This window comes from Orcinus orca, chromosome 17 (genome assembly GCF_937001465.1).
Source record: "Orcinus orca chromosome 17, mOrcOrc1.1, whole genome shotgun sequence".
In the NCBI taxonomy this organism is placed as follows: domain Eukaryota; kingdom Metazoa; phylum Chordata; class Mammalia; order Artiodactyla; family Delphinidae; genus Orcinus; species Orcinus orca.
Window position 1 is genome coordinate 50,701,217 of NC_064575.1, and position 19,974 is coordinate 50,721,190.

Consider the following 19,974-nt stretch of genomic DNA (forward strand, 5'->3'; position numbering starts at 1 on the left):
AAGAGTAAGGAGTAGGAGCCAATGGAGAAGATTGAGAAGCTTCATTCTGAGAAGTAGGCAACAAAGGAACGTATGATATATATATATATATGACACAAATGAAAAGTTTCAAAAAGAGGGTGTCTAACTGCATGATATGCTGTAAAGTCATCAAGAAAAATGAGGCTGAAAAACTTTAGTTGGCCAAGGTCAGTTGGCCAGAGGAGCTTTGGTTGTTAGGGGATGAATGGGAGTTGAGCATGTAGGGATAGCCTCTGTATACCACGCTTTCAGGAAATTGGACCCTGGAGAAACTTGGGTATGTCAGTAGTTACAGTGAAGCAAACAGGAGAGAAGAAAAAATTAGAGCAACAGTAAAGTTTGGAATAATTTATATACTGAGATCACAGGTCAGGTAGAATGTAAGATCTTATAAACAGATAAAAGATTTAACAGATAATTGCCACTTCCTCTGAGAAAGAGGTAAGAAGATAAAGTATATACCATTATATGTCAGTTTAGTTAATTTTCTCTCCACAAACAAGTATTTATGCAGGATAAGTATTGTTATCTTTGCACTGTTACAGAGAATGTAAGAGATTAGGAAATGTATAATTTTTTCAAGTCAAGCTCCTTGTTTTTCACATACAAGGAATATGTTCCTTATACGAAAACAGGACATGACATTACACTTTACCTTCAGTTTTTTTTTTAATCAGTTTAATGTATTACTCCAAGTTTGAAATTTCTTCATGGTAAAAAAAAAATCATTCTATCCAAGGCAGTATAACTTGTAGGATGGTTTTAAGGAAGGAGATTTCCAAATTTTACTAGTAATATTTGCTCCTGAAGGCACTGATGTATTTTGGATTCTAACTTTTTAATAATTGTGGATTATAAGTAAAATGGGTCATACCAATATAGTTATCCATCTAAAAATGTTTAAGCAATCCTTAATTTGATTAAGCTTGAATGTTGAGCAGGTATGTTCCTAATTATAGTGTGGAAATAGTATTACTATACAAGAAATACACTTTTGCGGATTTATGTATATTAGAAGTTTGCTCACTTTAATCATGTAGCTTAGCATAAAATTCCATTCCTTTGTGATTAATTAGATATTTAGTTTCATTGGAAAATATTAAAGCATGAGAGTACACACTAATGCATAATATGTAATTGATTTTATTCTCTCAGGAGTAAAATATGGTTTAAAAAACATTTTCCCCTTATGGAATAGAGAAAGGTTTAAAATGCATTGAAGGGGACCTTCATGATGGCAGAGGAGTAAGACGTAGAGATAACCTTCCTCCCCACAACTACATCCGAAATACATCTACATGTAAAACAACTCCTAAGAACACCTACTGAACGGTGGCAGAAGATTTCAGACTTCCCCAAAAGCAAGAAACTCCCCACGTACCTGGGAGGGGCAAAAGAAAAAAGAAAAAAAAAGAGACAAAAGAATAGGGATGGGACATGCACCTCAGAGGGAGCTGTGAAGGAGGAAAAGTTTCCACACACTAGGAGGGCCCTTCACTGGTGGAGATGGGGAGGTGGGAGGGAGGGGAGCTTTGGAGCATGGAGGACAGCTCAGCAACAGGGGTGCAGAGGGCAAAGCGGAGAGATTCCCGCACAGAGGATCAGAGCCAACCAGCACACACCAGCGCGAGAGGGTTGTCTGCTCACCTGCCGCGGCTTGGGCTTCAGCGGTTGGATCCCAGGGAGTGGACTGGCGTTGGCTGCATGAACACAGCCTGAAGGCGGCTAGTGCCCCACAGCTAGCTGGGAGGGAGTCCGGGAAAAAGTCTGGAACTGCCTAAGAGGCAAGAGACCATTGTTTCGGGGTGCGTGAGGAGAGGGGATTCAGAGCACTGCCTAAACAAGCTCCAGAGATGGTGTGAGCTGCGGCTATCAGCGCGGACCCCAGGGACGGGCATGAGATGCTAAGGCTGCTGCTGCAGCCACCAAGAAGCCTGTGTGCCAGCACAGTCACTGTCCACACCTCCCTGTCTGGGAGACTGTGCAGCCTGCCACTGACAGGATCCCATGATACAAGGACAACTTCCCTGGGAGAACACATAGCGTGCCTCAGGCTGTTGCAACATCTTGCCGACCTCTGCCTCCGCAGGCTTGCCCCACATTCCATACCCCTCCCTCCCCCTAGACTGAGTGACTCAGAGCACCCTAATCAGTCGCTCCTTTAACCCCCTCCTGTCTGGGCGAAGAACAGATTCCAGAGGACGACGTACGCACAGAGGCAGGACCAAATCCAAAGGTGAACCCCAGGAACTGCAAACAAAGAAGAGAAAGGGAAATTTCTCCGAGCAGCCTCAGGAGCAGCAGGTTAAATCTCCACAATCAACTTGATGTACCCTGCATCTGTGGAATACCTGAATAGACAACGAATCATCCCAAAATTGAGGCAGTGGACTTTGGAGCAACTGTAGACTTGGGGTTTGCTTTCTGCATCTAATTTGTTTCTGGCTTTATACTTATCTTAATTTAGAATTTAGAAGTTATTATCATTGGTAGATTTGTTTATTGATTTGGTTGTTCTCTTTCTTTGTGTGATTTTGTCTGTATAGCTTTGCTTTTACTATTTGTCCTAGGGTTCTGTCAGTCATGTTCTGTTTTTTTTTTTTAAGTATAGTTTTTAGTGCTTGTTATCATTGGTGGATTTGTTTTTTTGGTTTGGTTGTGCTATTCCTTCTTTCTTTCTTTTTATATTTTTAAGTTTTTTATTTTTAATAATATTTATTTTATATTTTAATAACTTTATTTTATTTCCTTCCTTTCTTTCTTTTTTTTTTCTCCCTTCTAAGCCATGTGGATGACAGGGTCTTAGTGCTCTGGCTGGGTGTCAGGTCTGAGCCTCTGAGGTGGGAGAGCAGAGTTCAGGACACCGGTCCACCAGAAACCTCCCCCCTCCACGTAATATCAAATGGCAAAAGCTCTCCCAGAGCGCTCCATCTCAACGCTAAGACCCAGCTCCACTCAGCAACCAACAAGCTACAGTACTGGACACCCTATGCCAAACAATTAGCAAGACAGGAACACAAACCCACCTATTAGAAGAGAGGCTGCCTAAAATCATACTAAGTTCACAGACACCCCAAAACACACCACCAGACGTGGTCCTGCCCACCAGAAATACAAGATCCAGCCTCATCCACCAGAACACAGGTACCAGTCCCCTCCACTAGGAAGCCCCCATAACCCACTGAACCAAACTTACCCACTGGGGCTGGACACCAAAAACAGCAGGAACCACGAATCTGCAGACTGGGAAAAGGAGACCCCAAACACAGTAAGTTAAGCAAAATGACAACACACAGAAACACACAGCAGATGAAGGAGCAAGGTAAAAAGCCCACAGGATCAAACAAATGAAGAGGAAATAGGCAGTCGACCTGAAAAAGAATTCAGAGTAATGATAGTAAAGATGATCCAAAATCTTGGAAATAGAATGGAGAAAATACAAGAAACGATTAACAAAGACCTAGAAGAACTAAAGAGCAACTAAAGAACAACACAAGAAATGAAATTAAAAATTCTCTGGAAGGAATCAATAGCAGAATAACTGAGACAGAAGAACAGATAAGTGACCTGGAAGACAAAATAGTGGAAATAACTACTGCAGAGCAGAATAAAGAAAAACGAATGAAAAGAATAGAGGACCATCTCAGAGACCTCTGGGACAACATTAAATGCACCAACATTTGATTTGTAGGGGTCCCAGAAAAAGAAGAGAAAAAGAAAGGGACTGAGAAAATATTTGAAGAGATTATACTTGACAACTTATAATATGGGAAAAGAAATAGTCAATTAAGTCCAGAAAGTGCAGAGAGTCCTATACAGGATAAATCCAAGGAGAAACATGCCAAGACACATGTTAATCAAACTATCAAAAATTAAATACAAACAATAAATATTAAAAGCAGCAAGGGACATGCAACAAATAACATACAAGGGAATCCCCGTAAAGTTAAGAGCTGATCTTTCAGCAGAAACCCTGCAAGCCAGAAGGGAGTGGCAGGACATATTTAAAGTGATGAAAGGGAAAAAACTACAGCCAAGATTACACTACCCAGCAAGGATCTCATTCAGATTCGACGGAAAAATTAAAACCTTTACACACAAGCAAATCTAAGAGAATTCAGCACCAACAAATCAGCTTTATAAAAAATCCTAAAGGAATTTCTCTAGGCAGGAAACACAAGAGAAGTAAGAGACCTACAATAACAAACCCCAAACAATTAAGAAAATGGTAATAGAAACATACATATCGATAATTACTTTAAATGTAAATGGATTAAATGCTCCAACCAAAACACATAGACTGGCTGAATGGATACAAAAACAAGACCCGTATATATGCTGTCTACAACAGACCCACTTCAGGCCAAGGGACAGACACATACAGACTGAAAGTGAGGGGATGGAAAAAGATATTCCATACAAATGGAAATCAAAAGAAAGCTGGAGTAGCAATTCTCGTATCAGACAAAGTAGACTTTAAAACAGACTACTACAAGAGACAAAGAAGGACACTGCATAATGATCAACAGATGAATCCAGAAAGAAGATATAACAATTGTAAATATTTATATACCCAACATAGGAGCATGACATCAATACATAAGTCAAATGCTAACAGCCATAAAAGGGAAAATCGGCAGTAACAGAATAATAGTAGGGGACTTTAACACCCCATTTTCACCAATGGACAGATGATCCAAAATGAAAATAAATAAGGAAACACAAGCTTTAAATGATACGTTAAACAAGCTGTACTTAATTGATACTTATAGGATATTCCATCCAAAAACAACAGAATACACTTTCTTCTCAAGTGCTCATGGAACATTCTCCAGGATAGTTCATATCTTGGGTCACAAATCAAGCCTTGGTAAAGTTAAGAAAATTGTAGTCGTATCAAGTATCTTTTCCTACCACAATTCTATGAGAGTAGATATCAATTACAGGAAAAAATCTATAAAAAATACAAACACATGGAGACCAGACAATACACTACTAAATAACGAAGAGATCACTGAAGAAATCAAGAGGAAATCAAAAAAATACCTAGAAACAAATGAAATTGAAAATACAATGACTCAAAACCTATGGGATGCAGCATAAGCAGTTCTAAGAGGGAAGTTTATAGCAATACAATCCTACCTCAAGAAAGAAGAAAAATCTCTAATAAACAACCTAATCTTACACCTAAAGCAGCATTTAGAGAAGCAAGAACAAAAGCAATCAGAGAAGGAAACAGAAGGATGAACCAAAAAACCCCAATGTTAGTGAAAGGAAAGAAATCATAAAGATCAGATCAGAAATAAACGAAAAAGAAATGGAGGAAATGATAGCAAAGATCAATAAAACTAAAAGCTCGTTCTTCGAGAAGATAAACAAAATTAATAAACCATTAGCCAGACTCATCAAGAAAAAAATGGAGAAGACTCAATAAATTAGAAATGAAAAAGGAGAAGTAACAACTGACACTGCAGAAATACAAAGGATCATGAGAGATTACTACAAGCAGCTATATATGCCAATAAAATGGACAAGTTGGAAGAAATGGACAAATTCTTAGAAAAGCACAACCTTCCGAGACTGAACCAGGAAGAAACAGAAAATATAAACAGACCAAACATGAGCACTGGAATAGAGACTGTGATTAAAAATCTTCCAACAAACAAAAGCCCTGGACCAGATGGCTTCACAGGCGAATTCTATCAAACATTTAGATAAGAGCTAGCTCCTATCCTTCTGAAACTCTTCCAAAATATAGCAGAGGGAGGAACACTCCCAAACTCATTCTATGAGGCCACCATCACCCTGATACCAAAACCAGATAAAGATGTCACAAAGAAAGAAAACTACAGGCCAGTATCACTGATGAACATAGATGCAACAATCCACAAAAAAATACTAGCAAACAGAATCCAACATCCATGATCAAGTGGGATTTATCCCAGGAAGGCAAGGATTCTTCACTATATGCAAATCAATGTGATAAACCATATTAACAAGTTGAAGGATAAAAACCATATGATAATCTTAGTAGATGCAGAAAAAGCTTTAGACAAAAGTCAACACCCATTCATGATAAAAAAACCCTCCAGAAAGTAGACATAGAGGGAACTTACCTCAACATGATAATGGCCATATATGACAAACCCACAGCCAGCGTTGTTCTCAGTGGTGAAAAACGAAACCATTTCCACTAATATCAGGAACAAAACAAGGTTGCCCACTCTCACCACTGTTATTCAACATAGTTTTGGAAGTTTTAGCCACAGTGATCAGAGAATAAATTAAAAGGAATCCAAGTCGGAAAAGAAGAGGTAAAACTGTCACTGTTTGCAGGTGACATGATACTATACATAGGGAATCCTAAAGATGCTACCAGAAAACTCCTAGAGCTAATCAATGAATTTGGTAAAGTAGTAGGATATAAAATTAATGCACAGAAATCTTTTGCATTCCTATACACTAATGATGAAAAGTCTGAAAGAGAAATTAAGGAAACACACCCATTCACCATTGCAACATAAAGAATAAAGTACCCAGGATTAAACCTACTTAAGCAGACAAAAGACCTTTATGCAGAAAACTATAAGACACTGCTGAACGAAATTAAAGATGATACAAATGGGTGGGGAATATACCATGTTTTTCTATTGGAAGAATCAACATTGTGAAAATGACTATACTACCCAAAGAAATCTACAGATTCAGTGCAATCCCTATCCAACTACCAATGGCATTTTTCACAGAACTAGAACATAAAATTTCTCAATTTGTATAGAAACACAAAAGACCCCAAATAGCCAAAGCAATCTTGAGAAAGAAAAATGGTGCTGGAGCAATCAGGCTTCCTGACTTCAGACTATACTACAAAGCTACAGTAATCAAGACAGTATAGTACAGGCACAAAAACAAAATATAAATCAATGGAACAGGATAGAAAGCCCAGAGATAAACCCACGCACATATGGTCACCTTATCTTTGATAAAAGAGGCAAGAATATACAATGGAGAAAAGACAGCCTCTTCAGTAATTGGTGCTGGGAAAATTGGACAGTTATATGTAAAACAATGAAATTACAGCACTCAACACGATACACAAAAAATAAACTCAAAATGGATTAAAGACCTAAACATAAAGCCAGACACTATAAAACTCTTAGAGGAAAACTTAGGCAGAACACTCCGACATAAATCACAGCAAGATCCTTTTTGACCCACCTCCTAGAGAAATGGCAGTAAAAATAAAAACAAATGGGACCTAATGAAACTTAAAACCTTTTGCAAAGCAAAGGAAAACATAAGACAAAAAGACAACCCTCAGAATGGGAGAAAATATTTGTAAATGAAGCAACTGACTAACGATTAATCTCCAAAATTTACAAGCAGCTCATGCAGCTCAATATCAAAAAAAAAAAAACAACCCAATCCGAAAATGGGCAGAAGACCTAAATAGACATTTCTCCAAAGAAGACATACAGATTTCCAACACACATATGAAAGGATGCTCAACATCACTAATCATTAGAGAAATGCAAATCCAAACTCCCATGAGGTATCACTTCACAGCAGTTAGAACGGCCATCATCAAAAAATGTACAAACAATAAATACTGGAGAGGGTCTGGAGAAAAGGGAACCCTCTTGCACTGTTGATGGGAATGTAAATTGAAACATCCACAGTAGAGAACAGTATGGAGGTTCCTAAAAATGTAGAAATAGAACTACCATATGACCGAGCAATCCCACTACTGAGCATATACCCTTGAGAAAACCATAATTCAGAAAGAGTCATGTACCACAGTTTTCATTGCAGCTCTATTTACAATAACCAGGACATGGAAGCAACCTAAGTATCCATCGACAGATGAATGGATAAAGAAGATGTGGCACATATATACAATGGAATAAAACTGAGCCATAAAAGGAAACGAAATTGAGTTATTTGTAGTGAGGTGGATGGACCTAGAGTCTGTCATACAGAGTGAAGTAATTCAGAAAGAGAAAAACAAATACTGTGTGGTAACACATATATATGGAATCTAAAAAAAAAAAAAAATGGTTCTGAAGAACCTGGGGGCAGGACAGGAATAAAGACACAGACGTAGAGGATGGACTTGAGGACATGGCGAGGGGGAAGGTTAAGCTGGGACGAAGTGAGAGAGTGGCATGGACATATAAACACTACCAAATGTAAAATAGATAGCTAGTGGGAAGCAGCCGCATAGCACTGGGAGATCAGCTTGGTGCTTTGTGACCACCTAGAGGGGTGGGATAGGGCGGGTGGGAGGGAGGAGATATGGGGATATATGTATATGTATAACTGATTCACTTTGTTATAAAGCAGAAACTAAGACACCATTATAAAGCAATTATACTCCAATAAAGATGTAAAAAAAAAAAAACAAGTACAGAGAATACAGACTATTTGAAAATAGTTCATCTTTAGAGTATTAGTCTTCAAACTTTTTTCTCAGTACTTTCCTATTGGTAAAAAATTTCAATTAAGCATCCATAGTATATCATTTATTGATTTATGCATTAAATGTGTGTATCACTATATTAATATAGAGCATGTAAGAAAATTTTAATTTTAAAATTTGTCTTATTATTCTGATAGAATTTTAATAATACATCAATAATATTGTAGTGAGAGTAATATTGTGCTTCATTTAAAAAGTTTAATACTTTAATTATAACAAAGTATTAAACTTTAATTTAGTTTAATACTCTTACAATAACAACTTCAAGATTTAATTCTTAATTCAGTTTATTTCAATAATTAATTTTAATGGCTGACATAATTGAAAAGCCACCTCGCTGAGATTCATCGATCCGAGAGGGGAAATGGCATCATTGATGCACTCAGGACAATTATTTTTCATTCTCATCCATTTTGAAACTGTCTAGTACATTTCCGTCTTTCTTATATAAATAAGGTATTCTTTCCATCTTTAATGGCAAGATGTTGCCTTTTTCTTTTAAATAAGTTAGTGGCATCTTTCTGTATTATTATTTTTTAGTTAGTGGTATCTTTAATTTGTACGTTTGGCCCTGTGTGTTTTACAGGAATCTTTTAAAAGTATATATCCAAATTATGAGGATTAATTTAGTTAAAGGTATATAATATAATTTAGTTAAATGTAGATAACAAAATTTATAAATTTGATTAACTGTGTATATGTAAATTGTAATATGCCGCAGTTAACTGAAAATAAAGAGAGAAGGGCCCCTGCCAGTTCCTTCCTGTTATTGAACGTCTACTCTTCCTTCAGTATATTTAATGTAGTATTATGTGTTTCCTTCTGACATGGGGAAGAGCCTCAGTGTTATTCTACTTTACTAAATATCAACTGTATGTCTTTCTCATTTTTAGATAAAAGTAAATATGAATAAATATTCTCATATTTGTCCCCTACAGCTCAATGGATGGTCTCGTAGTTTTGTGCACCACATATTTGGAGGACACTGCTATATTGGGATCCTATTATCTGGAAGTTTAGCATAACCTGGAGGAAGTCTGTCATATGGGGCCCAGGTGGGAGGGTCACAGGGAGCCAAGTTGAACTGAGAAAAGTATTGGCTAGTGTAAAGTATTGGCTAATATAGTTCAGGAAATCTTCTGGGGTGGAGAATAGATTAGAGGAGTAAAAACATCAATAGCATCTCCCAATATACAGGCTTAGGCAGAAAGGCACTGGGATAATGACCAGTAAATGTGGTAATGGAAGGAGTGAGAACCAGGTGAGCTAGGCAGAGCATGAAGGTGAATAGTTCTTGAGGAAGTAAGCCCCATGATACTCTTAAAGCATTTTATGGCACTTCGGAGCCTATGCAGGCTGTGTAATGATACTACAAGGGCTGGGCAGTTGCAACTACTAACTTTGCCTGGTTTTCTCCTAATAGGTGATTCCTTTACAAGAGAAGACACATTTCTAAATTAGAAAGGGCTCTTTGATAGCAAGAGACAAAAACTGTATTCAAATGATTTTAAATTAAAAAAAAGGGAGGGATATTTATTGATTCTGATAACCAAAATGGTAAGAAAGGCAAATGCAGTATAAATCTTTTCTTTGAAATGACTTAGAATCAGACTCCACACCGTGAGAACTCTTGTCTTTTCATGTTGGCTTCTCTTTCTCTTACTGAACATATTTTTTCTTTGACCTAGCAGTGTACGTGGCTATGGTACCTCTGGACTCATGTACTTAACTCTCTCTGATCAAATAGATAGTGATCTGGTCCAGTATTTGTTGAAAAAATACTCGAAGTGGTTTTTGTTTGGCCTGTCATGGCTCATGTGCATACATCTTGGACAATTCACTGTGGCCAAGGAGGTTAGTCATTATGATTTTCCCAGTGGCAGCCAGGTTGGGCCATGTGTCCACTTCTGTGTTCAGGGGCATGAGATATGATACCAGAATATGTAGGGATAGCAGAAACATGGTTCCTGGGGATAATTTTTGAGAGTCAGTCAGCTATCCCAATTCATGTCTACTAATTTTTCATTTTATAGTTAGTCACAGCAGCTTTAAAACACAAAATGTTGATTATATAACACTTAGACTAACTCACATCCATGCATTTCTGTTTCGATAGGAATAAGGTAAATAAATTATGAAGGTGTTGCACACATGAGTGGAGGGCAGGGAGAAAAATTATTTAGAAGAGAAAGACATGGAATGTGTAATATTGCAGAATTTATGACAGGTTTTCATTTGTTTCTCAACCGAGAGTTTATTCAATTGGGGAAAAGGAATTAGGAGGTGTTTTGTTATATACAGTTTTGAAAATACCGTTCTGCTTTGCACAATTTATTAATTTTGCAACTTTGTTTCATTATAAACAATTTTTTAACAGATCATTAGTTATCATAACACAATCTAAAACCTGTCAGTTAATTTTAAAGTTCTTTGAGAACATATTGTGATGTTAATAAGTGCATAGAAAGGTTTTCAAATATAAAGTTCTTCTTTGGAAATAAGTAAGTTATTCTAGTTTTTACACAAACTGGCAAGAATTCAGCAAAAGTTCAACCAAATTGTTTTGTATGCAGTCTTCTCCCCCCCACCCCCCGCTCCCTTTTTGCAGTCAGAACAAGATTATAGTTTCCAGATGAAATTCTGAATGTCACATAGTGATGACATATATTTTCCTGGTTGGCTCGGCATGAGATGCAATTTTGCATGCCATGTCACGCTGACTTGCAGAATCCAAAAGCCATTATTTCCCAAGGGGCTTTCAGGAGTGATAGTATCAAATGTAGTTTGTATTTTGATGAAAAGTCTCGGGCATTATTGCAGTTTCTATGGCAAGTTGCTTAAAGGTTTATATATTATCCAAACTCCACAAATTTAAAAATAGAATTACTATGTAAAGGTCACTTTTTCTTCACGTTATTTAATTTTATATTGCCAACTAGAGTTGCCAAAAATCATGATCAGTGTAAAATATAGATCGAGAATTAGGAAGGTATAGTAGAAAAACCAGTGGATTAGTGACCAAAAAAACCAGTTTTTGACCCAGTTCCTCTCCCTTTTCAAGCTAACCTCAGACAGCCACATTTTTTATTCATTTATAAAATGGTAATAAGTATACCCAACTATCTCACAGATCTAAGTCTTGTTATAAGACTTAAATAAAGTAAGATGTGAAAGTTCTATAAAGTGGTAAAATACAATTCAGATAAAAAGTAAAGAAGACATTTTTTTATGTTTGCATTTTAAAAGGAAAGCTATAGGGTTCAAGCAAGGTGAAGCTTATTTTATCTATTAGTTTTTGACACTACAGTGTAATTTTATTTTTTCTTTATTTGATCTTAATCATCTTAAACCTGCCTTAAAACCCAGTATTTCCATTCATGCCTACATAATATTTATTTCACACTGATGATCTTTCTATTTTACATCTGTTTTAACTGGCTTGCTTTATTATACCAGTCTTTTATTTATTTTTTCTTCTTCTTCTTCTTTTTTTAAAGGTGTCTCACATTCAGTTGCCTAGACATCTCTGTGTATCTTACAGGCCCCTAAAGCCTAACATGTATCAAATCTGTACAACTCTGTACCTTCCCCTACCACTATTGACCATGTTGCTCAAGGCCGAAACCCAGGACTCATCCTTAGTGTCGCCTCCTCCTGTCCGTTCTGCCTCCAAGTTATAGTCTTTTTGTTTCAGTCTGTTTGTATGTTGCTTCCCTAGTCAGAACCATATAATTACTTATACACAGTAAAGTGAGGGTGTGCTAATTAGTCTCACTGGTATCGTTTCCAGATTATCTCATCATCAATTGTTTAGATGACAGCAAGTCATCTTATTAAAAATCTAAATTGGATCATTTTATTCCCTACTTGAAATGCTTTTGTGACTTCCTATTGCACTTAAGATAAAATCGAAACTCCTTACCAAGGCTTACATAGTTTGACCCGACCTAGTCTCTGTTGGGTTCTTCCATTCCATCTTTTGTCATTTTTGTTACATTGATCCTCCTTCATTCCTTCAAACACTACATGCTTTTTCTTGCCTGGGATCTTTTGCATATTCGGTTTCTGTTTCCATTGCTGTTTTCATAACTATGTACTTTTCATACTCTGAGTTTTTATTTAAATGTTATCCTCTCAGTAAAGGAAGCTTTCCTTTTAAGTCTTTCTAAAATAGGTCTGTGCCACTCCTCAAAGATACGCTACCATAGCACCTCTTTTCTGTTCTCATAATGTTTATCATAGTTTTCCCTTTTTTTTCTGTCTCTTCATCCAGAGTGTATGTCAGGGGCTGTATTTGACTAATATACTTTTGTATTCCCAGAATCTAACAGCTCTTTCTGGCATTGGGCAAACAGTAAATAATTGTTGCATGAATGAATAAATTATTTTTCTTTTATTATTTTTATTTAGGGGCTTAATAATCACATTCCTTAACATTATTTACCTTCTGTCCTTTAATTGATTTAAATTGATGTCCTGTAACTTTTCAAATCTGTTCTCAGATTTCCCAGGGATATTTATTGAATATTTGGCAGAAGGTAGCAGCTTGTGGTACACTTCAAATTGGCACACATAGTCTTTCAGGGTATTCCTGCTACATCAGAAATTTACGTATATTTAAAAATGTTTAACTATGATAATAGTCCAGGTACAACCTGAGATATTGAGGTAAATTTTTATCTTTAGTCAGATAATCAGTAAGTATAACTTTGAGTTCTTTCAGTGTTCTTAGCTCTGTGCTAAGTACTTTGGGAAATTATGAGATTATAGAGGAAGGGCCAAATCTAATTTGGGGAATTCAGTGACCATTTCTCAGGAAATGGCATTTAAGGTAGAACTAAAACAACAGGTTGATTGTGATAGAAAAGGAGTCATTTTGTTTCAGATCTGGTAAGCTTCAAGTTCTTTTCTATATCTTATAATCAATTAATGTTTAATCATTATTCTCTGTATTTAAAGTACTTTAATGAACTTTTTAATATACATTACAACATTTAACGTGAACAGTATTCTTGACATTGGATATAATTATTATTAACTTCTGACACTTAGATTAAATTGCTTTCCCAAAGCCATATGGCAACTGGCACAGCTGAAACCAGAAGTTGACTTTAAGTGTGGTACTTTCTGCATGGCATAAAAATGAAGGAATAATATTGTATCAAGTTGGATGATACATGCCTAATAAGTGATTATTTTAACCAGTAAAGTCTGGGTCTCAAGATTACCTTATTTATTGTTGAAAACAAGAAATGTAATGGATATCAGACTACAACCTTAAATGTAGGGTTTATATAGCTCCAGTGAGAATGAACAAATATATTTTCTGAACTATTTGCAGTACCAGGATCCTTAGTAGAAATATACATTTATCATGTATTTGGTAGAAATGGAAGCCACTGCACAAGGTATGAAAAAACAGAAGAGGCATCATAGCATAGTAGTTAAAAAGCCTGGACTTTGGAGTTAGACTGCCTAGTTTCTTATTCCAGCTTTGCCGCTTATCAGCTGGGTGACTTAGGATAGGTTACTTAACCTCTCTGTGATCAGTTTCCTTATCTGAAAATGGTGATAATAAGAGTAAATAATAGTGTCTTCCTCATGGAGTTGTTATGAGGTTTAAATTGGTGAATATTTGTAAAGCGCTTATAGCAGTCCCTGGCATGTAGTAGATGTTACAGAAGTTTCGGTTAAATAAAGTATGGCTCAAGATTGGCAGTTTTATAGAGTATACATGTGCTACCTGTAAAATATACATGATTACAGAAAAGAAATTTTTCTCTTTTTTAAAAACAAACTTGTCTTCCCATTGTCTTTTAGATAATATGATGGATTGAAAATTAGTATATCCAGGAATCTAAGAATGGTTCTGAAGAACCTAGGGGCAGGACACGAATAAAGATGCAGACGCAGAGAATGGGCTTGAGGACATGGGAAGGGAGAAGGGTAAGCTGAGACGAAGTGAGAGAGTGGCATGGACATATATATACTACCAAATGTAAGGTAGATAGCTAGTGGGAAGCAGCCGCATAGCACAGGGAGATCAGCTCGGTGCTTTGTGACCACCTAGAGGGGTGGGATAGGGAGGGTAGGAGGGAGACGCAAGAGGGAGGAAATATGGGGATATATATATATATATGTATAGCTGATTCACTTTGTTATAAAGCAGAAACTAACACACCATTGTAAAGCAATTATACTCCAATAAAGATGTTTAAAAAAAAGAAAATTAGTATATCCAAAATAGTGTGCTTTTACACTTCTAATAGCCAGATCATGCTATTTAATGAGAATTTTAAACTGATTGTGTTTTTCATAGCTTTTTGGAAAGCACTTTTAAGCCACATATAGATTTCAGCACCTCCTTTAACTTCTTAAATCATTCTATCAGCAAATTCAGCATTTACAATAAACGTGTGGCTTTTTGGTTAATAGTGACTTGAAATATTACTTAGCAATCAGGTAATGGTGTCCCATCTGCTTGATAATATTATCATTTATTAGATGGATTTATTTTCAGACTGTGATAACGTATTCATACAACACTAATATTCTGTATCAGTAGATTTTAAAATTTGACCATAAGCAACTTTTGTGGAAACCTTTGGTATCCATGGTTTCAAAGAGTTTTAAAATTTGGTCTTGGGACTCCCCTGGTGGTCCAGTGGTAAAGAATCCGCCTTCCAATGTAGGGGAAGTGGGTTCGATCCCTGGTCAGAGAACTAAGATCCCACATGCCGCGGGCAACTAAGCCCGCACCCCGCAGCTACTGAGATCGTGTGCCTCAGCGAAGATCCCACGTGCCAAAAACTGCAGAGCTCACACTCTCTGGACTCCACGCACCACAACTAGAGAGAGAAAACCCTGATACCACAACTAGAGAGAAGCCCTCATGCCTCAACGAAGACCCCGCGTGCTGCAATGAAGACCCGACGCAACCAAGAAAAAACAAAAAAATTTGTCTGCATTAAAAAAATATATATTTATAGAATTTATTTTCTAGAGCAGTTTTAGACTCACATTTAAATTGAGGGGAAGATTCAGAGATTTCTCACATATCCCCTGCCCCTACACATGCATAGTCACCCTCACTATCAAAATCCCCCACCAAGGTGGTACATTGTTATAATTGATGAATTTATATTGATACATCATTATCACCCAAAGTCCATAGTTTTCATTAGGGTTCACTCATGGTGTTATACGTTCCTTCAGTTTGGACAAATGTATAATAACATGTACCCTCCGTTATAGTGACATACAGAGTAGTTTCACTGCCCTAAAAATTCTCTGTGCTCTGCCTGTTGCTCCTCTCTCCTTCCTAACTATTGTCTCCATAGTTCTGCCTTTTCCAGAATGTCATATATTTGGAATCATACAGTATGAAGCCTTTTCAGATGGGCTTCTTTCACTTAGTAATATGCATTTAACTTTCCTCCATGTGTTTTTATGGCTCATTTCTATTAAGTAATGTGTAATACTCCATTTTCTAGGTGTACCGCATTTTTTCTAGCAGTTCACCTACTGAAGGACATCTTGGTTGCTTCCAAGTTTTGGCGATTATGAATAAAGCTTCTCTAAACAGTTGTCTGAAGGCTTTTATGTGGTTGGTCTACATTTAAGTTAGTTATTTAAATTGGCAGAGTTCTGTAATGAGTTTATGTAGCCATTTTCTTCTCATAACTGCTAAAATGTAAAAGAATAACAATGAAGTCCAAGTAAATGGAAAGTAAATTAAGGTGTGTTTTATTTTAAAAATTATAATAGGTAATTCATTGTTGTAAAACATTAATTCTGAAATATACAGTAAAAAGTTAAACACTTCCTCCCCCTTACTCCTCATCAATTCCATTTTACTGTCCTCAGAGGTAACCTCTGTCAAGGGTTTGTATTTTACCCTTCTATGACTCTTTCTGTGTATGAGATAGATACATGCTCAAACTCACATACTGTTTTAAAAACATATTTGGATTATACTACACATATATATATTTTTTTCACTTCATAAGATAGCAAAAATATGATTTCTGTCATATGTTTAACTGTTCCTCATTTTTAAATGATTGAATTACCATCCTTATGACAGGTATTCCAAAGTTAATTTAACCATTTCTTTTTTGATGGACAGGTAAGTTGCTTAGCACTTTCTTTCTCCCCTTACCCCTCCCTCCCTCCCTCTGTTTCGCTATTTCAACTAATACTGCTGATACTAAACATTTTTATAAATTGTTGGTATGCATGTCTCATATGTTTTAGTATTTCTGTAGCATAGGGTCTTAGAAATGAGATTATTTTTTAGAAAAAACTTGCATGTTTAAACTTTGATAAATACAAAATGTCCTGTCTTGTAATTCCACTCTATGGACTATACTAATTTATATTCCCTGTATATGAAACATTCTAACAAGGAGCTTAGATAATGTTGGATTTTTAAAAATACGAATTAACTCTTTAAAATGTTTGCCAAATGACAGTTGAAAAGGATATCTGATTGTTGCCTTAATTTTTATTTCATTGTTAGCAAAGTTGAGCGTCTCTTAATAAGTTTATTGGCCAAATTATATTTTTCTATGAATTATCTGTTCATATTCTTTTCCATTTTTTGTTATTGTTTATCCATATGCTACTTGGATATCTTCATCTGAACATGTAATGAAAATCTCAACCTGACGGTTCTAAAACTAAATTTCTTTTCTTCTTGATTCTTCTCCCCGTACAGCTCCATTCTTCCATTTGATCAGATGTAAAACCTTGGAGGCATCCTTGTTTTGCTTTTCTCTCTTACTGAACTTCTAGTCCATCAGTAAATTGTGTTGGCTGTATCTTGGAAATGGATACAGGAACACTGTTTCTTCCTACCTCCATTGCTACTACCATCTCTCACAACTTGTCTTCCTGTTTTGATACTTGATCTATGTAGACAGTTTTCTGCACAGTCGCTAGAGAAGTTCTCTTAAAATAATGTCCATTAATTTCATGAATGTATTTAGAATCCATTTTCATATCCTGGCTCCCTCGAAGTAAAACCCAGCCTCCTTACCATGGCCTATGTAAGCCCTGTATGATTTGGTCTCTGTTGATAGCTCTGACCTTGTCTCGCACTTCTCTCTTACTCTGTTCTAGCCATCCTTGCTTTTATACTGTTGCTTGAAAATCCTAAGTACACTCCCATCCTGGGCCTTCACATTGTTGTTCCATCTGCTTAGAATGCTCTGCTTCCAGCTCCATGGGTCTCTCTCAAACTGTTTTTGTTTCTTTTAAACAAACAATTTTTGAATTTCTAATATGTATAATGTGGTAGACTGTGGGATTATGAGAATAAAAGGTTTATGCTCCATGCCGTTAAGATATTGTAAATCTGCAAATATGTGACCCAAATTGAGAGGAGAGGGAAAGTATGCCTAGATACAGCAATTGTCATTCTCATAGTGGTGATATGGTAGCAGTTACTTTGGAGACCGTCCTATGATCATCAAACCTAACTTAGTAAAAGTCTTGAAAAGCAAGATCTGATTTATTTATTTTATGGTATTTAAAATAGCACCTATAAATTATATGTTTGCATTAACTTAAAATATATAAATACATATGGATCTGTCCAGATATAATATATTGTTATAAATATTTAATTTCTGAAATTTACATTATAAAAATTGTCAAAGTTCTCTAAGTTCTTTATTTTAGATGAACAAAATTTTTCTTAACATATATCTGCCTTTTATGTGTTCAATGCTTCTTTTGCTTACCATCAAAAAATAAAGAAAAAAGAAAAAAAATTGAGAGATACTATGAGTAAGCTTTTGTTATGAAGACAATTCACATACGGGAAAATACATTTTATATCAATTTTGGATGAAGCAAGTGCTTTGTAGTTGAATTTTCTTTCTCATCAAGTAAGATTTTTATTGATGTATTAACTTCATGCTGAGAAACGAACAGATTGTTAGGTTACCATTTAATAAATTTTCACAATATAAACACATCCATGTATTAAAAAAATAGAACATTACCATTGCTCCACAAACCTACCTCCCAATCATCAATCCCTGACAAGTCATCAACACTCTCTTGAGTTTTAACAGATGAGGTTTGCTTGGTTTTGAATAATTGTAAAAATCAGTAATTCTTTAAGATAAAATGATCTAATATATTTTATAATCTCATATAGAAGTTTTAATTTTAAACAAGGAAAGAAATAATATTGGAAGTATTTTCTGTATATTTATGTGAAACTATAAGGTACATTTATGTTAAATAACTCTAGCTATTCTTATTCTTAGAATCCAGACCATTGTCAGTTCCTGTGAAAGCCATGCTGAATATAGCTGAAGGCTGTAGAAGTCCTGAAGAAAGAATGAAGGAGTATATTGGAGTAGTATGGAATGCAGTAAAGGGTCTCACACTGCAGGTAAAATGAAAGTTAGAAGTATCATGGTTTTAATTTTTATGATTCTTTTTAATTTTTCAGAACCTTTAATATTGGTAAAATTTTCTCACTGGTGACACTCATGTATACCATCTCATTTCATAATTTAAATAAAAACTATTGGTGCACTTTGCGTATTATTAATAAAATGATATGAAACATATGCTCTTCCTGATAAAGTTATAAAATTACACAAATTTTGAAATGTTATTTGAATTAAATAATTCGTTTTACTTTTTGTTTCTTTTAAGCATTATTTGAAATATTTTAAATGGTCAATATACCAATAACATTCTTATCTCAGTACTGAAATAAAAAACTTAGTTGGAATTAAAATAAAAGGGTTATCTAATTATTATTCCTACCTAATTATAAACCAAATATGAAAATAATTGTAACTATCTATTTTATTGTTATTAAATTTTCTTCTCACTTATTTTCACTTTTAAGTACACATAATTTAATCTATTGAATTACACTTCTTCCAGATCATGTTTTAACTGATGAAAATACACAATTAAATGCTTATCTCATTTCATAGGAATTAGGTAAGGGTAACTCAGCAGTTGCTCAGTTTTTGTATAGATTTTTTTCCTCTTTGAAATAAGATATGAAAGACTGATAACAGAGGCATCTTTGTAGAATTTTATGTGTACCAGACAGTAATATCTAAGTACTGGGGCCTTCCATTTCTGTTTAAGTTGTAGAAAATTGCAAAAGAATGTTGCTTCCACCTTATGAACAAGAAAGAACAAGGTAGATGATCTATAAAATTAAACCAGGATGCTTCACCCACCTAAACTGCAAGATAATAAATATGTGCTGTTTTTAGCTGCTACATTTGTGGTAATTTGCTATGCAGTATAGAAAAGTGATACAGACACCTATGCATAGCTATAATATAGTCTGATTACTACAATAAAACCTTATTAAATCACTTTTTAGAAATATATCTAAAAACACCTCCAGTTCCCTAATATCATCATGTAAATATGATTACAGTTGATCCTTGAACAGCATGGGTTTGAACAGTGCAGGTCCACTTATA

The 19,974-nt window shown here is 35.5% G+C and overlaps 1 protein-coding gene across 12 annotated transcripts in view; it reads left to right on the plus strand.

The window, feature by feature from the left end:
* Nucleotides 1-19,974, plus strand: part of VPS13B (vacuolar protein sorting 13 homolog B) — an 802,268-nt gene that overhangs the window by 338,084 nt on the left and 444,210 nt on the right. For all 12 annotated transcript variants that reach the window (XM_049700204.1, XM_033438214.2, XM_049700207.1 and 9 more), the window contains exon 22: nt 18,781-18,908. In XM_049700204.1, the coding sequence (XP_049556161.1) occupies nt 18,781-18,908 (128 nt within the window). The remainder of the gene's footprint in view (nt 1-18,780; nt 18,909-19,974) is intronic.